General features: G+C 37.6%; 1 protein-coding gene across 1 annotated transcript in view; it reads left to right on the top strand.

Moving 5' to 3' along the window:
* The window catches only part of aaas (achalasia, adrenocortical insufficiency, alacrimia), a 28350-nt gene extending 14741 nt beyond the window's left edge, over positions 1-13609 (top strand). The window contains exons 14-17 of the mRNA XM_065293115.1: positions 9792-9859; positions 11190-11271; positions 11401-11485; positions 13400-13609. Of these exons, the coding sequence (XP_065149187.1) occupies positions 9792-9859; positions 11190-11271; positions 11401-11485; positions 13400-13528 (364 nt within the window). The 3' untranslated portion in view covers positions 13529-13609. The remainder of the gene's footprint in view (positions 1-9791; positions 9860-11189; positions 11272-11400; positions 11486-13399) is intronic.
* The last annotated feature ends 2280 nt before the right edge of the window (positions 13610-15889 follow it).

Raw genomic sequence — 15889 nt, 5'->3', positions numbered from 1 at the left:
ACCTCTTACATAGGCAATAAATAATTCATTAGGGTTTCGAGCACGAAGTGCTGAAAACCTATTGTATTTGTCTGTTTTATTATTAGGGGTTCAAGCCCGTAGGGCTGAAACCCTATTGTAATTGTTAAGATTTTTATTTTTATTAATTATTATTATTTTGCCGTAAAACGGAACGTGCAGCCCAAACCGTAAGGCCTAGAGACTTGAAACTTGGCCAAATGGTAGGACCCAATTTGGGGAGAGGTTGATAGAGTATCAACCCGATTGGCCTATAGGTGGCGCTATAGCGATAACAAACGCGTTGATGATCATAACTCCCACAAATCTTGTCCAAATGTCAAGTGTCTTATATCACTGGAATCCTTGCGTCAAGACGAACAAAACGTATATCTCCGATTTCATTTCCGTCATGAAATTTTTTTCGCTATTTTCGATTTTGTCGAAAAAAATAAAAACGAACTAGTCCTAGGTTTTTTGTCCGATCGGAACCGTTCCAGTGCTGTAATATTCCTTGGAGTGTGAATATCAAAAGTTATCAAAAAAAATTTGAACTTTCGACTCACCATCGTAAAGCCACGCCCAAACGCCCCCAATGGGCGGAGCCTCTTGGACTTAAATGGCTATAACTTGGGATTGGAAAGAGGTATCGACACCAAATTTGGTACAAATATACAGGGGACTATTCTGGGGTCACGTGCAAAAAATTGCGCCGCTTGACCACTAGTTGGCGCTAAAACACCACCTCAACTTTGAAGGTCTGTAACTATAGAAATATGCGACCGATCAACTTGACCTTTGGCACCGGTGCTCCTGGTCTAGGGTACTATCTATGTCTAAAAGGAATTTCAGGTAGCTCAAAAAACATGGCCGCCATCGGCCAATCAAGAAAAAGCAGCTATCAGACAGGGTTAACGGAGGCCGATCAAAACGAAACGCGTTGGGCCTGTTTGTCTCTTGGCCATGAAGGTCTGTGCAGAGTAAGAAAAAATTCGGCCTCCGGGAGGCGCTATCACGTTTTTTCAGTGTTTAAGTGATTGTGTATTATGCAGTGTTTCAGATATCAACAAGATCTTCATATCATTTAATAGAGGTACTTATAATGAACAACTTTCCCTCAAGAAGCATTTGTCTCAGTCAAATCGTTTGTTAGATATTCATAATTTTCTTATAAACCTACTTTTGCGAACTAGTCCTAGGTTTTTTGACCGATCTGAACCAATCCAGTGCTGGAATATTCCTTAGACACTGAATATCAATAATTATCAAAAAAAATTTGAACTTTGCACTCGTCGTCGCAATACCACGGTCAAAAGTACGAAGAGGCGGTGCCACAAATACTTAAATGGCCATCATTTATGATAGGAATGAGATATCAACACGAAATTTGGTACACATATGTATAGACCTAGGCCGAGGTAACATGCAAAACATTTCAGAGATTGTCCACGAGGTGGCGCTATAACCTAAGGACAAAGAACGATGACTATAGCATATGTATACGACACATAAATATTTGTCTGACCTACTTGTTATTTTGCACTTAACATCTGCTTTCAGATTCTTATAAGGGTCTATTAGGATAATTACATATCTTAGAAAACATGAGACCAACAGCCAGCCAGCATTAACCATGTACGAGTCCAGTGTAATGGTGTGCGATTACAACTAAACTGATGGGCCTGTTTGTCTTATGTTCTCAAGTGTCTGTGAGGATTTTTGGCTCATCATTCCGGAAATATTTGCATCTAGAACAACGGGTGTTACGTTAACTGTCCCCTAGATCAGTGGTTCTCAAAGTTATTCCTGGAGGCCCACTGCTCTGCACATATACAAAAGTCTTCTATTTTAAACAAATCTACTTTAATCATCAGTAGAGATTTGTATGAACTGAACTGATTGTGTCAGATGAGAGAATCATACAAAATGTGCCGAGCATTGGGTCTCGAGAAACCACTGCGTTTCACTGGGTTAAAAGTACTGCTCTAGATGTTTATGTTTATATGAAAAACTATTTTGTGAATTTACTGTACTATATCTATTTTATTTTATAATCAAATCATCAAAACGTATTAAAACTAATTAAAATCTAATTATCTCCACTTCTGTTTTCAAATTAAAATATGAACAATTTATATATATATATATATATATATATATATATATATATATATATATATATATATTAATTTTAGAAACTCATTACTATAATATTACAATCAAATAGTTTAAATTAAAACTTGTTTAAAGGTTGAACTGCAGATTAGTATGGTTTACGTCTAGGCAAATATTCATTTCTACATTCATTTCTGTTCTTATAAAAAAGTTATTAAATTTTTTTTCTAGAATATTTACTCTATTAATACATAACTGAGTATTATGTAAGGAGTTACAACCATAAGATGTATAACATTGAAAGAGTTGAATAAGTCCACTAGGTATGGCATCAAATACAACTGCAAATTCCTTAGCAGTTACTGGAATCTTATAGTGATTGAGGAATTCACAATAATTAAAGAGGTGACCATCATCTTTAAATAACTGCCTCACTAATATTATATTATTATCATACCAATTTCTGTAAAATAAGGATCTGTTTCTTGTATAGAATATTCTTGTTATTCCAAATAACAAATCTATGTGGAGAAAAGTTATGTTTATATATGAGCATCCAAGAAAAACAAACCTGTTTATAGAAACCTGACAGTTTTATGGGAAACTTGTTTATATCAAAATTGTATCGCAAAAAAAATTCCAAACCACCCAATTTCTTAAAAATCATTTCTGGTATGATGTTCCATATACTACCTTTGCAACTTCAGTAACTTTTTATCCACTTATTTTTAAAAACACAGTTAGCAGTATTAAAATCTAGTGAAAAAAATGTATCCTCCTTTCTCAACTGGATTGCATAGAATTGACTTTTTAATGTAGTGCTTCACTGCTGGGTCTGTCGTTCATACGTGGATTACTCAGTTAGCTGGATTTCATTGTTGACGATTAGGCTTCATGTTGAATTATTTGTTTCTTCGAAGGTCATCCTAGAGTAGTTGTTATAGTAACATGTCCGTAAGGTTAAAACTGCTCGGGATTCAAATTCAACTCGTTATAAAAAATGATACCTTTAATATTTTAGTAATGTTATTTAAAAAACTATATAATATAAAAAACATAATTAAGACTGTGTTTTAATGACTAGTCTGAAGAATTAGTAGTTAGTAAGGGCTAATCAGTCTTACTATTTGGATTTTAATATAATTTAAATAACAGTTGTGTTCAATCGTGAAGATAGAAATGTATGACTAACTTTGAATACTAGTCTTAGAGATTAATGTTACTGACCATTGGTTTAAGTGTAGTTCCAGACTAAAATTTAGGCTTAAGTTTTAGTTGTCTTACTTGAAAATAGCTTACACTGGCCTACCTTTAAATATATCTGGGCCATAGTTTTGTCTTAAGATGTACACCAGTAATGTTTTTTTAAGGTTTGTTTGTAAAAAGTACCTAAATGTTTTTACATAACTAATGGCTAGTCATGCATCAATCTAAACCTGTGGGAAACAACCCAATAAAGTTATAAAGCTTCAAATGTTGTCTTAGAATTTTTCAAATCCTAAAGGTATGAAAAAGATTGCTGTAAATATGTGGATCCTTAAAGAACAATAATAGGCCAACATTAGAAATAATAACTAATAATCATACCTAAAGAGAATATATATTTGGTTATCAGTAGCTTTAGTATTCTAATCTACTTTCCAGAACATAAACATGTCATAATGTATCTTATAAAGTTTTTTAATAATTGTTTATAGAATTATTGCAATGAAATTGTAATGTTATGATACAATTGGTTATTTTAAATGTAAATGATTTGCTGAAAACTTACTCTAGCACAGCACATGTGTGAACACTAATAAGTGCTTAATAGCAAATCTGACTGACATTTGCTTAATGAAATCATTTGTTATTAACTCCATTTGATATAAACAACACATCTGTATCAGTTATGTATTGACATAGCCAGTGGTTAAATATAAAAAATGTAGAGCTTTAGTACTACTTTTAGGCCTACTATAATATGACATAGGCTGTCATCTGAAATACTTGTATGTTTGCACATAATATCTATGTCAAAGAATATATATGTTCTATAAGAACCATTACTTTTGTTAAAAAAATGTCTAAAAGATTTAAAGGTGCAGTGTGTAATTTTTTGAAGGACCTCTTGACAGAAATGCAAAATAATATACAAAACAATATTATCAGGGGTGCATAAAACGTTTTTATAATGAACCGTTATGTTTTTATTACCTTAGAATGAGACGTTTTGATCTACATACACAGAGGGTCCCCTTACGTGGAAGTCGCCATTTTGTGCCGCCATGTTTCTACAGAAGCCCTAAACGGACAAACTAAGTTGTCTGTCAATTACATGTTTTTCCGGTGGCGGCTACCATAGCTTCTCTATGCGTTTCACAAGCAAGAGGTGAGCAGTGGACTGAGCCGTTGGTTGCAATTCGCAACCTCACCAGTGGATGCCGCTAAAATGTACATACTGCACCTTTAAACAAGCAACCATTTAGTAAGACCTACAAAATAGATCTCTATGAACTAAAATGACTGTTTAAGATGAGAGAAACATACAAAATGTGCAGAGCATGTTTGTGTATATGTTCCTTTTGTCCATAAAATATAAATGGTTTAATAACTTGCATACCTCACTTTATTTACCTAAATAAAACAGAAAGCCTTCATGGTACTCGATTAATTTTTTTACTAAGTTGTCTTTGACGATGACATGTTTGTCTGGTGGCGGCTACCGTAGCTTCTCTATGTGTTTCAAAAGCGAGGGGTGAGCAGTAGACTAAGCCATTGGTTGCAATTCGTGACCTCACCACTAGATGCCGCTAAAATTTACACACTGCACCTTTAACTTCACGATTTTACTGTTATAATATTAAAATCACATTTAGTGAAAGACTAACACTTCAATTGTTCTGAATTATCAGTTTTAACACTCATGTCACTTTATGATAGCTGTGAAATGTGAACATAATTTTGGAGGCACTTACACAACATTTGCAGTAAGAATTATATTTTTTTGTTTTTTATAAAAAAACTACATTCCAAATGGGAGTGTAACCATGTCGGTATTAAGTCTTGTTTCTCCTTTCTCAGGTAAACATGTGTGTGTACAATATACAATGCAGAATATCTATATGGCCATGTCCTTAAACGTCTTGTGATCTAAATGGCTTGAACCCCGGTAATCGCTGCTTGCAGCTATATTACCGTTTGTTTTTGTTAGGATATTTATTATTTTTCTGCCATAAAACGGATCGTGCAGACCAAACCGTAAGGCCTAGAGACTTGAGACTTGGCCAAATGATAGGTCTCATTCGTGCGCAAACTTGACAGAGTATGGACCCAATCGGCCTATGGGGGGCGCTACAGCGATGGCAAACGCGTTTAGGCTCATAACTCCCACAATTCTTTTCCAAATTTCAAGTGTCTCATATCCCTGGATTCCTTGCATCAAGACGAACAAAATGTATATCTCCGATTTTATTTCCGTCATGAAAAATTTTCCGCTATTTTCAATTTTGTTGAAAAAAATAAAAACGAACTAGTCCTAGGTTTTTCGCCCGATCGGAATCATTCCAGTGCTAAAATGTTCCTTGGAGTTTGAATATCAATAATTATTAAAAAAAAGTTGAACTTTCGACTCACGGTCAACATGCCACGCCCAAACATCTAAATTGTGGGCAGGCACTAAAACATTATAGGCTATAACTGGGGACAGGAATGGAGTATCAACACGACAATTGGTACTTGTGATGAGAGTCATGGTCTGAGGTGGCATGCTTCGTTTCGTCACAGCGCCACCTAGTGGTCAGACGAATCGAATAATGCTTATAACTTAGGCTGAGTTCAACGTATTTTCATGCAACTTTTTTCCTTGGAGTCCTGAATTGTTGCCGAGTCCAACGATACCAAGCATGGCAGGTTTTGCTTTACGGTTGGCTCTGCACAGGAAAATAACGCTTAAAAAACACGCGCGAATAACTCCGCGAGGGATATTCCGATCGACTCGAAACGACCATAGGAAGAACATTATATTACCTTCTGAACAAAAAGTTCTATTGGCATTATGTTAAAATTTCCATCAGAAATGGCCGAAAATTGCAAAAAACGAAAAATTACCTCAAAATCTTGTGTTTTTTACACATAAATGGTTATAACTCTGCAACGAAATGACATTTTTTCACCAGATTTGATACGCTGATGTCTGAGCACAGTCTGAGGCAATACAAAAAAAATTGTATGCCTGCACCACTAGTTGGCCTCATAATTGAACAAAACCTTTGACATTGAGCAAGCCCAATGGTCATACAACTGTTTTTTCACTAAACTAAAGTGTATAGTCATGATACTAGCTAGATGTAACACAGTCATGACCTGAGATTCCATGCACAAGTTTGTCATAGCGCCACCTAGTGGTAATTTGTTATTTTCACTTAAAAATACTGTTACCCTACATTTAAAATCATGAGTCATCATGGATTATTCCTTTCATGACTTTGAGTATAATCATTGGTGGATTACAAGTCACTCCCTAGCAACCAATGTGAATACCCTAGCAACCATTTAGCGAGAGCTGTATCTCTGTATCAGAACATCGTAGAGACATGGGGTTCGGCTCTTTTGACTCATTAACACTATTTTAACATTTTTTGACCCGAGTTTTGCCAATGCAAGCACCACAAACATTTCCTTCAGTGTTCCATTTGTCAATGTTCCTTGAGAAGAGAGGGAGACATTTCACTGATTGATAGCACTTTTTTGTTGATACTTAGAACATGTGTGTCTGGTATCTTATTTTTCATCATTTATTTTGTACAATGCAGCAAATCTACACAGCCATGCCCTAAAGGTCTTAATGTCCCAAATCGCTTGAACCCCGGTAATCGCTGCTTGCAGCTATATTTATTATTATTATTATTATTATTATTATTTTTCCGCCATAAAACGCGTCGCCCAGCACAAACCGTAAGTCGTAGAAACTTGCCACTTGGTCAACTGGTTGTATATTAGCAGGCTACTCAGATACAGTGAATCAGCCAAATCGGCCCATAGGTGGCGCTATAGCAATGCCCGACGCGTTGGGGCTCATAACTCCTAAACCGGACATCCTACACTCAAGTGTTTGGTATCATTGTAATCCCTGGCTCCAAACTTAAAAAATGTATATCTCCGATTTCATTTCCGGTATGCACATTTTTTCGCTAATTTGCATAATATGCATTTCAAGCCAAAATGAACTAGTCCTAGGTTTTTCGCCCGATCGGAATCGTTCCAACGCAGGAGAAATCTGTGGAGTGAGTAGGTAAATAATTATCGAACAGAATGTGTAATTTCGCTTCATTGTCACTAAGGGGCGCCAAAATTCAATACCGGAAGTAGACTATCTCCAGGAAAATGGCTATAACTCGTGAACGGTTAGAGATATCTTAACGCGGTTTGGTACACATGTGTATCAGCTCACTCCGGGGTCACAGGAAAAAATACGCGGATTTTGGCCACTAGGTGGCGCTATAATAAGCTTGAGGTCGAAAATGGCTATCACTACACAACCGTAAGCCCGATACACTTCATATTTGGTATGGTGTGTCTTTGTGCAATGTACCATGAGGCTATAGAAGGACATTGGCGTATCTCCAAAAACATGGCCGTCATCGGCCAATGAAGTGTGAGGGCTGATTTGACAGGGTTAACGAAGGTCGATCGGAACGACACTCACTGTGCTTGTTCGTGTACTGCTCCAGAAGGTCTGTAAGAATTATGGTGTCATTTGGCCACTAGGGGGCGTAATACCGTATTTCGGTGCCTGTATCACGTGACGTTTGACATACACACACAAACATGACATCATATGATAGATCGGTTCATGACGAAAAACTTTGCCACTTGAAGCGTTGCTGTCAATCAAACGGTTCGTTAGTTATTGGCGATAACGTTCAAACCTACTTTTGCGAACTAGTCCTAGGTTTTTCATCCGATCTGAACCTAACGAAAGCTGATTGATTCTGTGGAGTGGGAAAATGAATAATTATCGAAAAAAAAGTTGAAATTCGTATTCAAACACGCAAGGAGTGGCCAAAAACCGAACTGGGCGGAGCTTAAAACATTTAAACGGCCATAACTCGAGAGGCGTTTGAGATATCATCATGGGGCTTGAATCATATGTGTAGGCCATCGGTCTAAGGTTGTGATATAAAAAGCCCGCCGATTGGACACTAGATGGCGCTATAACGGGGAAAATAGCACTAAATACTGTGATTATGCAATGGTTGCAACTTTCACGCCTATAACTTTATCTGTGGTCAAGAGATTTTCATGGGAGTTATTTTTTTAGCATCCTGAATTGTTTCCGAGTCCTACGATACCAAGCATGCCAGGTTTCGCCTTACGGTTAGTTCTGCACAGCAAAAATAGCACTTACAAAACATGCGCGAATAACTCTGCGAGGATTATTCCGATCGACTTTAAACGACCATAGGAAGAACATTGCATTACCTTCTGAACAAAAAAGTCTATTGGCGTTATGTTAAAATTTCTATCAGAAATGGCAGAAAATTGCAAAAAAAGAAAAATTACCTCAAAATTTTGTGTTTTTTACACATAAATGGTTATACCTCCGCAACGAAATGACATTTTTTCACCAGATTTGATACGCTGATGGCTGAGCAGAGTCTGAGGCAATACCCAAAAAATAATATGCCTGCACCACTCGTTGGCCTCATAATTGAACAAAACCTTTGACATTGAGCGAGCCCAATGGTCTTACAACTGTTTTTTTCACTAAACTAAAGTGTTCAGCCATGATACTAGCTAGATGTAACAAAGTCATGACCTGACGTTGCATGCACAATTTTGTCGTAGCGCCACCCTGTGGTTATTTGTTATTTTCACTTAAAAGTGAGTAGAGTGCAGAGAAATTTCACTGAATGAGAGCTGTTTTTTGCTGATAGCTAATGTATTTAAGGTTGTATCTTCGCCAAACGTATGCGTAATGACACAGTACTTGGTAATTCTGATGGCAGTCTGGACCTGAGGGAGCCTGCAGTTTTGTTGCACCAACACCTAGTGGTCGGAAGCATATTTTAGAAACCTAAATCTTTGGCTGCAGTCACCGTATTTTCATGGGACTTTTTTCACAAGAGTCCTGAATTGTTGCAGAGTCCAACGATACCAAACATGCCAGGTTTTGCCTTATGCTTAGTCCTGGAGTTATTAGAACACAATTAAGGAGGACATTAAATAAGTCAAGCATTATCTTTCCAGCTGTGTTTGCTGTCCACTGTAGGTCCTTGCGGTTTGCTGCGCTGCTGTGTGTGTGCCTTATGTGCACGTCTGCAGTCTGTTTACACCATTGCACCATACCACGACTCAATGGCCTTGTAGTTCAACTAAACACGGCCATTTCTGAATTGTATGTTACGGTATAAATCTGAAAAACTAATTCTCGTTAACAAATTATCTGAATGACTTAACATTAAGGACGTGACATATTTGTCCTATAGGTGCACCTGTGAGTAAGCATACATAGTCTGTATGAACCGTTTCTGACCATCTCTTTCATTTTTCTGCATGCGATGTTGTGTATCAGCCTGGTCGACGACGTCTGACGTCTCTGACGTGGTTTAATGCTCGAAACCCGGTAAATGCTGCTTGCAGCTTTAATTATTGCTGTTTTTACAGTGCTGTGTTCATCCTGCTCTTGTGTTTGATAGGGTTGGGGGAGAGGTGCGCTCACTTGCATGGGATCCCAGGGGTGAAAGAATGGCTGTGCTTTTGAAAGGTTTGAATTAAGTTCTCAATATGTCCATAAAAATCATTTGTCCCTCCAGTTTTTTGTGCTGTTTTGTCATCGACAAAGTGAATATGTTTGTAATATGAAAGACTGAGCACTGCGCTGTTAGACTGAGCACTTAGACTGTGATAGACTGAGCACTTAGACCAGGGCTATTCATATTACCCTGGAGGGCCGAGCACTACAGAGTTTAGCTCCAACCCTAATCAAACTTAACCACCTGTGAATGTCTAGTGATCATGAAGACCTTGATTAGCTTGCTCAGGTGTGTTTGATCAGGGTTGGAGCTAAACTCTGCAATGCTCGACCATCCAGGGTAAGATTTGAATAGCCCTGACTTAGACTGTGATAGACTGAGCACTGTGCTGTTAGACTGAGCACTGTGCTGTTAGACTGAGCACTGTGCTGTTAGACTGAGCACTGTGCTGTTAGACTGAGCACTGTGCTGTTAGACTGAGCACTGTGCTGTTAGACTGAGCACTGTGCTGTTAGACTGAGCACTGTGCTGTTAGACTGAGCACTGTGCTGTTAGACTGAGCACTGTGCTGTTAGACTGAGCACTAGCACTGTGCTGTTAGACTGAGCACTTGGACTGTGATAGGCTGAGCACCACTTGGACTGTGATAGACTGAGCACCACTTGGACTGTGATAGACTGAGCACCACTTGGACTGTGATAGACTGAGCACCACTTGGACTGTGATAGACTGAGCACCACTTGGACTGTGATAGACGGAGCACTTACACTGTTATAGAATGAGCACTGTGCTGTTAGACTGAGCACTTAGACTGTGAAAGACTGAGCACTTAGACTGTGAAAGACTGAGCACTTAGACTGTGAAAGACTGAGCACTTAGACTGTGAAAGACTGACCACTGTGCTGTTAGACTGAGCACGTAGACTGTGAAAGACTGAGCATGTAGACTGTGAAAGACTGAGCACTTAGACTGTGAAAGACTGAGCACTTAGACTGTGAAAGACTGAGCACTTAGACTGTGAAAGACTGAGCACTAGGATTGTGATAAACTGAGCACTGTGCTGTTAGACTGAGCACTGTGCTGTTAGACATAGCAATTTAAACTGTAATAGCCTGAGCACTGTCCTGTTAGACTGAGCACTTAGACTGTGATAAACTGAGCACTGTGCTATTAGACTGAGCACTGAGCTGTTAGACTGAGCGCTTAGACTGTGATATACTGACCACTGTGCTGTTAGACTGAGCACTGCACTGTTACACTGTGCAAAACAGTGTTTGTTTGAAGAATGAACGTACTTGCATGAACTACACATTATTGAAACTGAACACATTTTTTGTGCAGGTGATTCTCAGGCCATCGGTCATCCATCTGTCATTGCTGTGTTTAAGACACGCTCCAGTCCTGTTTTTGAACTGCTGCCATGGTATGTAAAAAAATAATTTTCTTGATGATCAGTTTGGTGTTCATCATACCAGTGGTCTGAAAAATATTTCTTAAGGGAAATTAAATTAATCAGATCTTCATTTTTATCATGTGCTTCTCTTTGATATAGTGGTTTTGTGATGGGAGAAGATGGAGCAGAACCTAGATTCATGCAGTTTCATCCACATTTCCAGCATGGGGCACTTCTCACTGTGGTGAGACACACACAGAGGCACAAACTCACACACACCTGAAGAATGTTGTCTTTATAAAACTTACCGTATTTTTCGGTCTATAAGCCGCGTTTTTTTTCATAACTTGGATGGTGCTGCGTCTTACAGTCAGGGGCATCTAAGTCAGTATGAAATAATTGTTACATTTATTAGGCAAGAGACAACATTACCGTCTACAGCCGTGAGAGTCCGCCATATGCTGCTTCTGTATTTATGTAATTAATGGATTCTGTAATGTGGAATGACGAATATGCAAACTTCACGCTAGTTGGCTTGTTCGGTTAATTTAGCCTATTCAACCTTCCAGGTAAGTTCTGTATGCTATGGTTTATCATTTAAATAACTGATAATATTACTTTTAACTTACATACATCTATTCACCCTGCTGTTCTGTCTTTCCAGATGAAATGTCTGTTCTTCGGCTTGGATTTTGTGAAATAATCTTCTAAATAAACGTGACGTATAGTCCACTGTGACTTATATATGTTATTTCGTCTTAATGACGCATTTTTTAATGATGCACCTTATACTCCGGTACGGTTTATAGTCCGGAAAGTACAGTATGTGTGACTGTAAACAATGTATGTAATTTGTAGTTCAAAAATGAGGTTTTCCAGAACATTCACATTCATAAACAGTGAAAATGTGTTCATTATAACACCACAATTTTCACAAAATTGGACAGTATATCATGTTGGTCCCACAAAGCCAGATCTGTGTCAGAATGTCTGGTGCTTCATCCAGCTAAGAACTGAAACTTTTCAGAGCAACAGTAAAGTCAGATTTCTTTTGCAGCTAAGTTATAGTAAATGCTTTTACAGCTGAAGAATGTTTTGAGTTCTGAATCTTACATGATCACACATCAAAAGACTGAGGAAATTGTAAATCCTCACGTCATGAATGAAAACTAGAAGATGTATACCAGTGTTTTTCAACTGGTGTGCCGCGGGAAACAACAAAAACTGAATTTTAAAAGGTTTTCTGATGTGGGACTTTAATTTTGAAAGGCACGCGTGAAAGCCCTACTGACTGATAATGAGTCGTGGTCCCCCCCACTCATGCACTGACTGTGATGAAAGTCATCCTGCCTTTCAGCACAACTGATCTATGCGAAGTCGACTTCTCTTCTCCGGTTCAGTTTAACTCAAAGCAAGACAGCAGATCGGACATTGAGCATGATCATAGCTCTGTATACTAAAGGCCAATTTATAGTCATGTGTAAGCTCTACGCTGTAGGTTATCCGTAGCCTGTGCGTAGCTCTGCGTAGCCTGATGTGCATCTCACAAAATTTTTAACAGCCAGTCAGTTCTACGTGGACCGCAAGTTTTGTGATTGGTCCACCAGAACCCCTTCCGTCAGGTATAAAAGGCGTCATAGGTATTTTTCGTTTGCGACAGTGAAAACAAAGATGGACCAAGTTAAGGAGTTTCTCACAAAGAGGCGTTTACAGTAAAATAACTCTGTTGTCGTTTTCTAGTTTTGGTTTTTTAAACTCGTGCCGTCAAACTGTTGTATAAAAAACTGACATCTTAAAAAAAATTTTAAATGTCCCCTTTAACATTTTGAACAATACCCATTCTTGTCTTAGGACAACATTAGATGAATTTTTTGGATCCACTTCAGATGTTGACTAGTGTAGTTATTTATCCATCTTATGTTAAGTAAATTGGGGCAGTACTTGTGTGTTAACCATTATTGAGAGATAAATGTGCTTAATTCAAATTCCTAAAATGTGGGTCATGGCTTGATGACCATGTAAAATGTGGGTTCCATGGCCAGACCAGTTGAGAACCAGTGATATATACCACAAAAATTATACGTATAGACTTTATAAATGCTGGACAAAAGTGGGATTATTTTAAATGGCAACTTCTCTTTCTTTGGTTTAAACACAGTGCTGGTCTGATGGACGCATCTCTCACGTGCCCTTCTACTTCAGCAGCGTTGGACCTTCAGGAGGAACCTTGCAGCAGCCGAGCACAGATTACTGCACAAACAAACTTTACACTGACCACTTATCCTGAACACAGCCTTGATCCAATCAATTTACCTGTAAACTTATGTCTTCAAAACTTTACAATCAAAATAAACACATTGTAACTGCATTGTCTGTTGTTTTTGCAAAATACCTTTAAAAGATGTTTACCTCATGTTATCACTTACAGTGCAGGAGAATGTTTAAAAGAACAAAAAATCAGCAATAGATAGTCATAAAAAAATCAGCGATAGTGGCTCAAACATAATGTAACTTCAGGAAACTTTCGCATAGAATCAGTAACAATAGTTTAATTTGATTCTGTTTTATTTCTGATAACAAGCTAAATAAATAACCAGTAAACTTCCTTTGTTCAAATCATGGCTAAAGCGTATCAACTATTAAACTGAGCTAACATTACGCCATAAAATTTATGTATACAATGTAAACTACAGATTATTAAATTCTTGCCTGGCTGGTGTACGTGATGCTTCGAGGCTCAATGGAGAGGGTGCTTGAACCCGAGTTGCCCACTGCAGTTTGTGTGAACTCAGGGCTCAAAGCTGGCTGTATACTGGATGTGCTGTATGGATTTTTTATTTATGCAGCAATACTGGTTAAACTTCCAACTTATCTCTGTAACCTTTTTAATTTTACTTCAGGCACTTACCAGATGTGCTCTTCTAAGTGTGCACTTCCTAATGTACCTCAAGTCTTTACAGAATTGGGGAAAACTGCATTTTCTTACCATGCACCCATAGAATAACTTGCAAAAAGACTTGAAACTAATTGACAAAGAGACTGGCAATGGAGGTTTGTTTTTGTTGAGATGACACTACCTTTGCCGGGTCTCTTTTGTAGAAGAGATTTTAATCTCAACGAGACTTCCTGGTAAAATAAAGGGAAACAAAGATTAGATTTGATTACCTTTATTGCCGCTCTGTTTGTCACAGAGCGAAAATGTGTCTTTGACTCTGGTGACATGAACACATCAATCAATACAGACATTTGAAATTAACAAAACCCATTACAAGGTTAAACAAATTCAATTGCCAAACACTAGTCTAACATACAGTGTATATATAAAAATGTTACTATTGTATATAAAATCTATATAGTCCATTAAAATACTCTGGCATGCCAACCAATCTCTTAATAATACAGTTAAGAAGAATCACGGCCATTGGGACAAAGTATTTCTGATACACATTTCTTCAGACAAGAGTAAATTTGAAAACTTCAAAAGTAGAGAGAAGGGGATGGGAATGGTCTTAAAAACCTCAAATTGCCATTTTCTTCCCCCATAAAACAAATCGATTCTTGTTGCTGACCTTTTTTGCCTGATGAATTATTTGTGGAAGTTTATTCTTTTGATATAAGAATTCTAAGTTTGACTCTTAGGTTAACATGAAACAATGTAAGGTAATCTCAATCATTGATCTATACACAATAGTGACAAGAGTACATGTGCTAATGTTAAAGGAAAACACCACCGTTTTTCAATATTTTTCAATGTTCTTACCTCAACTAATTAAAAGGCTACATACCTATCTTCATTCAATGCGTGCACTTAATCTTTGTACAGCGCGTCGTGAATGTGTTAGCATTTAGCCTAGCCCCATTCATACCTTAGGATCCAAACAGGGATAAATTTAGAAGCCACCAAACACTTCCATGTTTTCCCTATTTAAAGACTCACGTGAGTAATTACACGAGCAAGTATGGTGGCACAAAATAAAACATGGCGATTTTTTTAAGCAATGAGAACTATATTGTATGGTGGAAGAGCACTTAGTTTGCAGCACTTCAATTTATTTTGTGCCACCATACTTGCTCGTGTAACTACTCATGTACTACTACTTTAAATATGGAAACTTTGAAGAGTTTGGTGGCTACTAAATTAATCCCTGTTTGGATCCTAAGGAATGAATGGGGCTAGGCTAAATGCTAACACATTTACAACGCGCTGTACAAAGATTAAGTGCACGCATTGAAAAAATAGGTATGTATTCATTTGTCTAAGTTGAGGTAAGAACATAGTAAAATATTGAAAAACTTTGGTGTTTTCCTTTAAAACTCCTCTCTTTCTAAGGCCATAGCACATCTTTTAAGACCAATTCGTTGGGAAATTTGATGAAGGATTTCTTTTACACACTTAAACAAATATTTGGCTTTCTAAAGACAAAGAAGCTGGTGACGTCTAAAGCAGGTGTGTTTTTATGTTACGTCACATAACACCTCATCAGCCTTTATATAAGTATGACATGCTTCAGACTGCAGTTTCTCATCTTTCAGTTTTTTCTAGGTCAGGGAATATAATATATGCTATTTATTTTGATTCATGTTTGTTGGCAAGTTACTTTTGTTTTTTCTTTAGCAGTAAATCCCGGTTTGTTTTTTCCAGCTTTGC

This window comes from Paramisgurnus dabryanus, chromosome 15 (genome assembly GCF_030506205.2).
Source record: "Paramisgurnus dabryanus chromosome 15, PD_genome_1.1, whole genome shotgun sequence".
NCBI lineage: Eukaryota > Metazoa > Chordata > Actinopteri > Cypriniformes > Cobitidae > Paramisgurnus > Paramisgurnus dabryanus.
The sequence above is the reverse complement of the archived record's forward strand: the minus strand, read 5'-3'. Positions and strand labels throughout refer to the sequence as shown.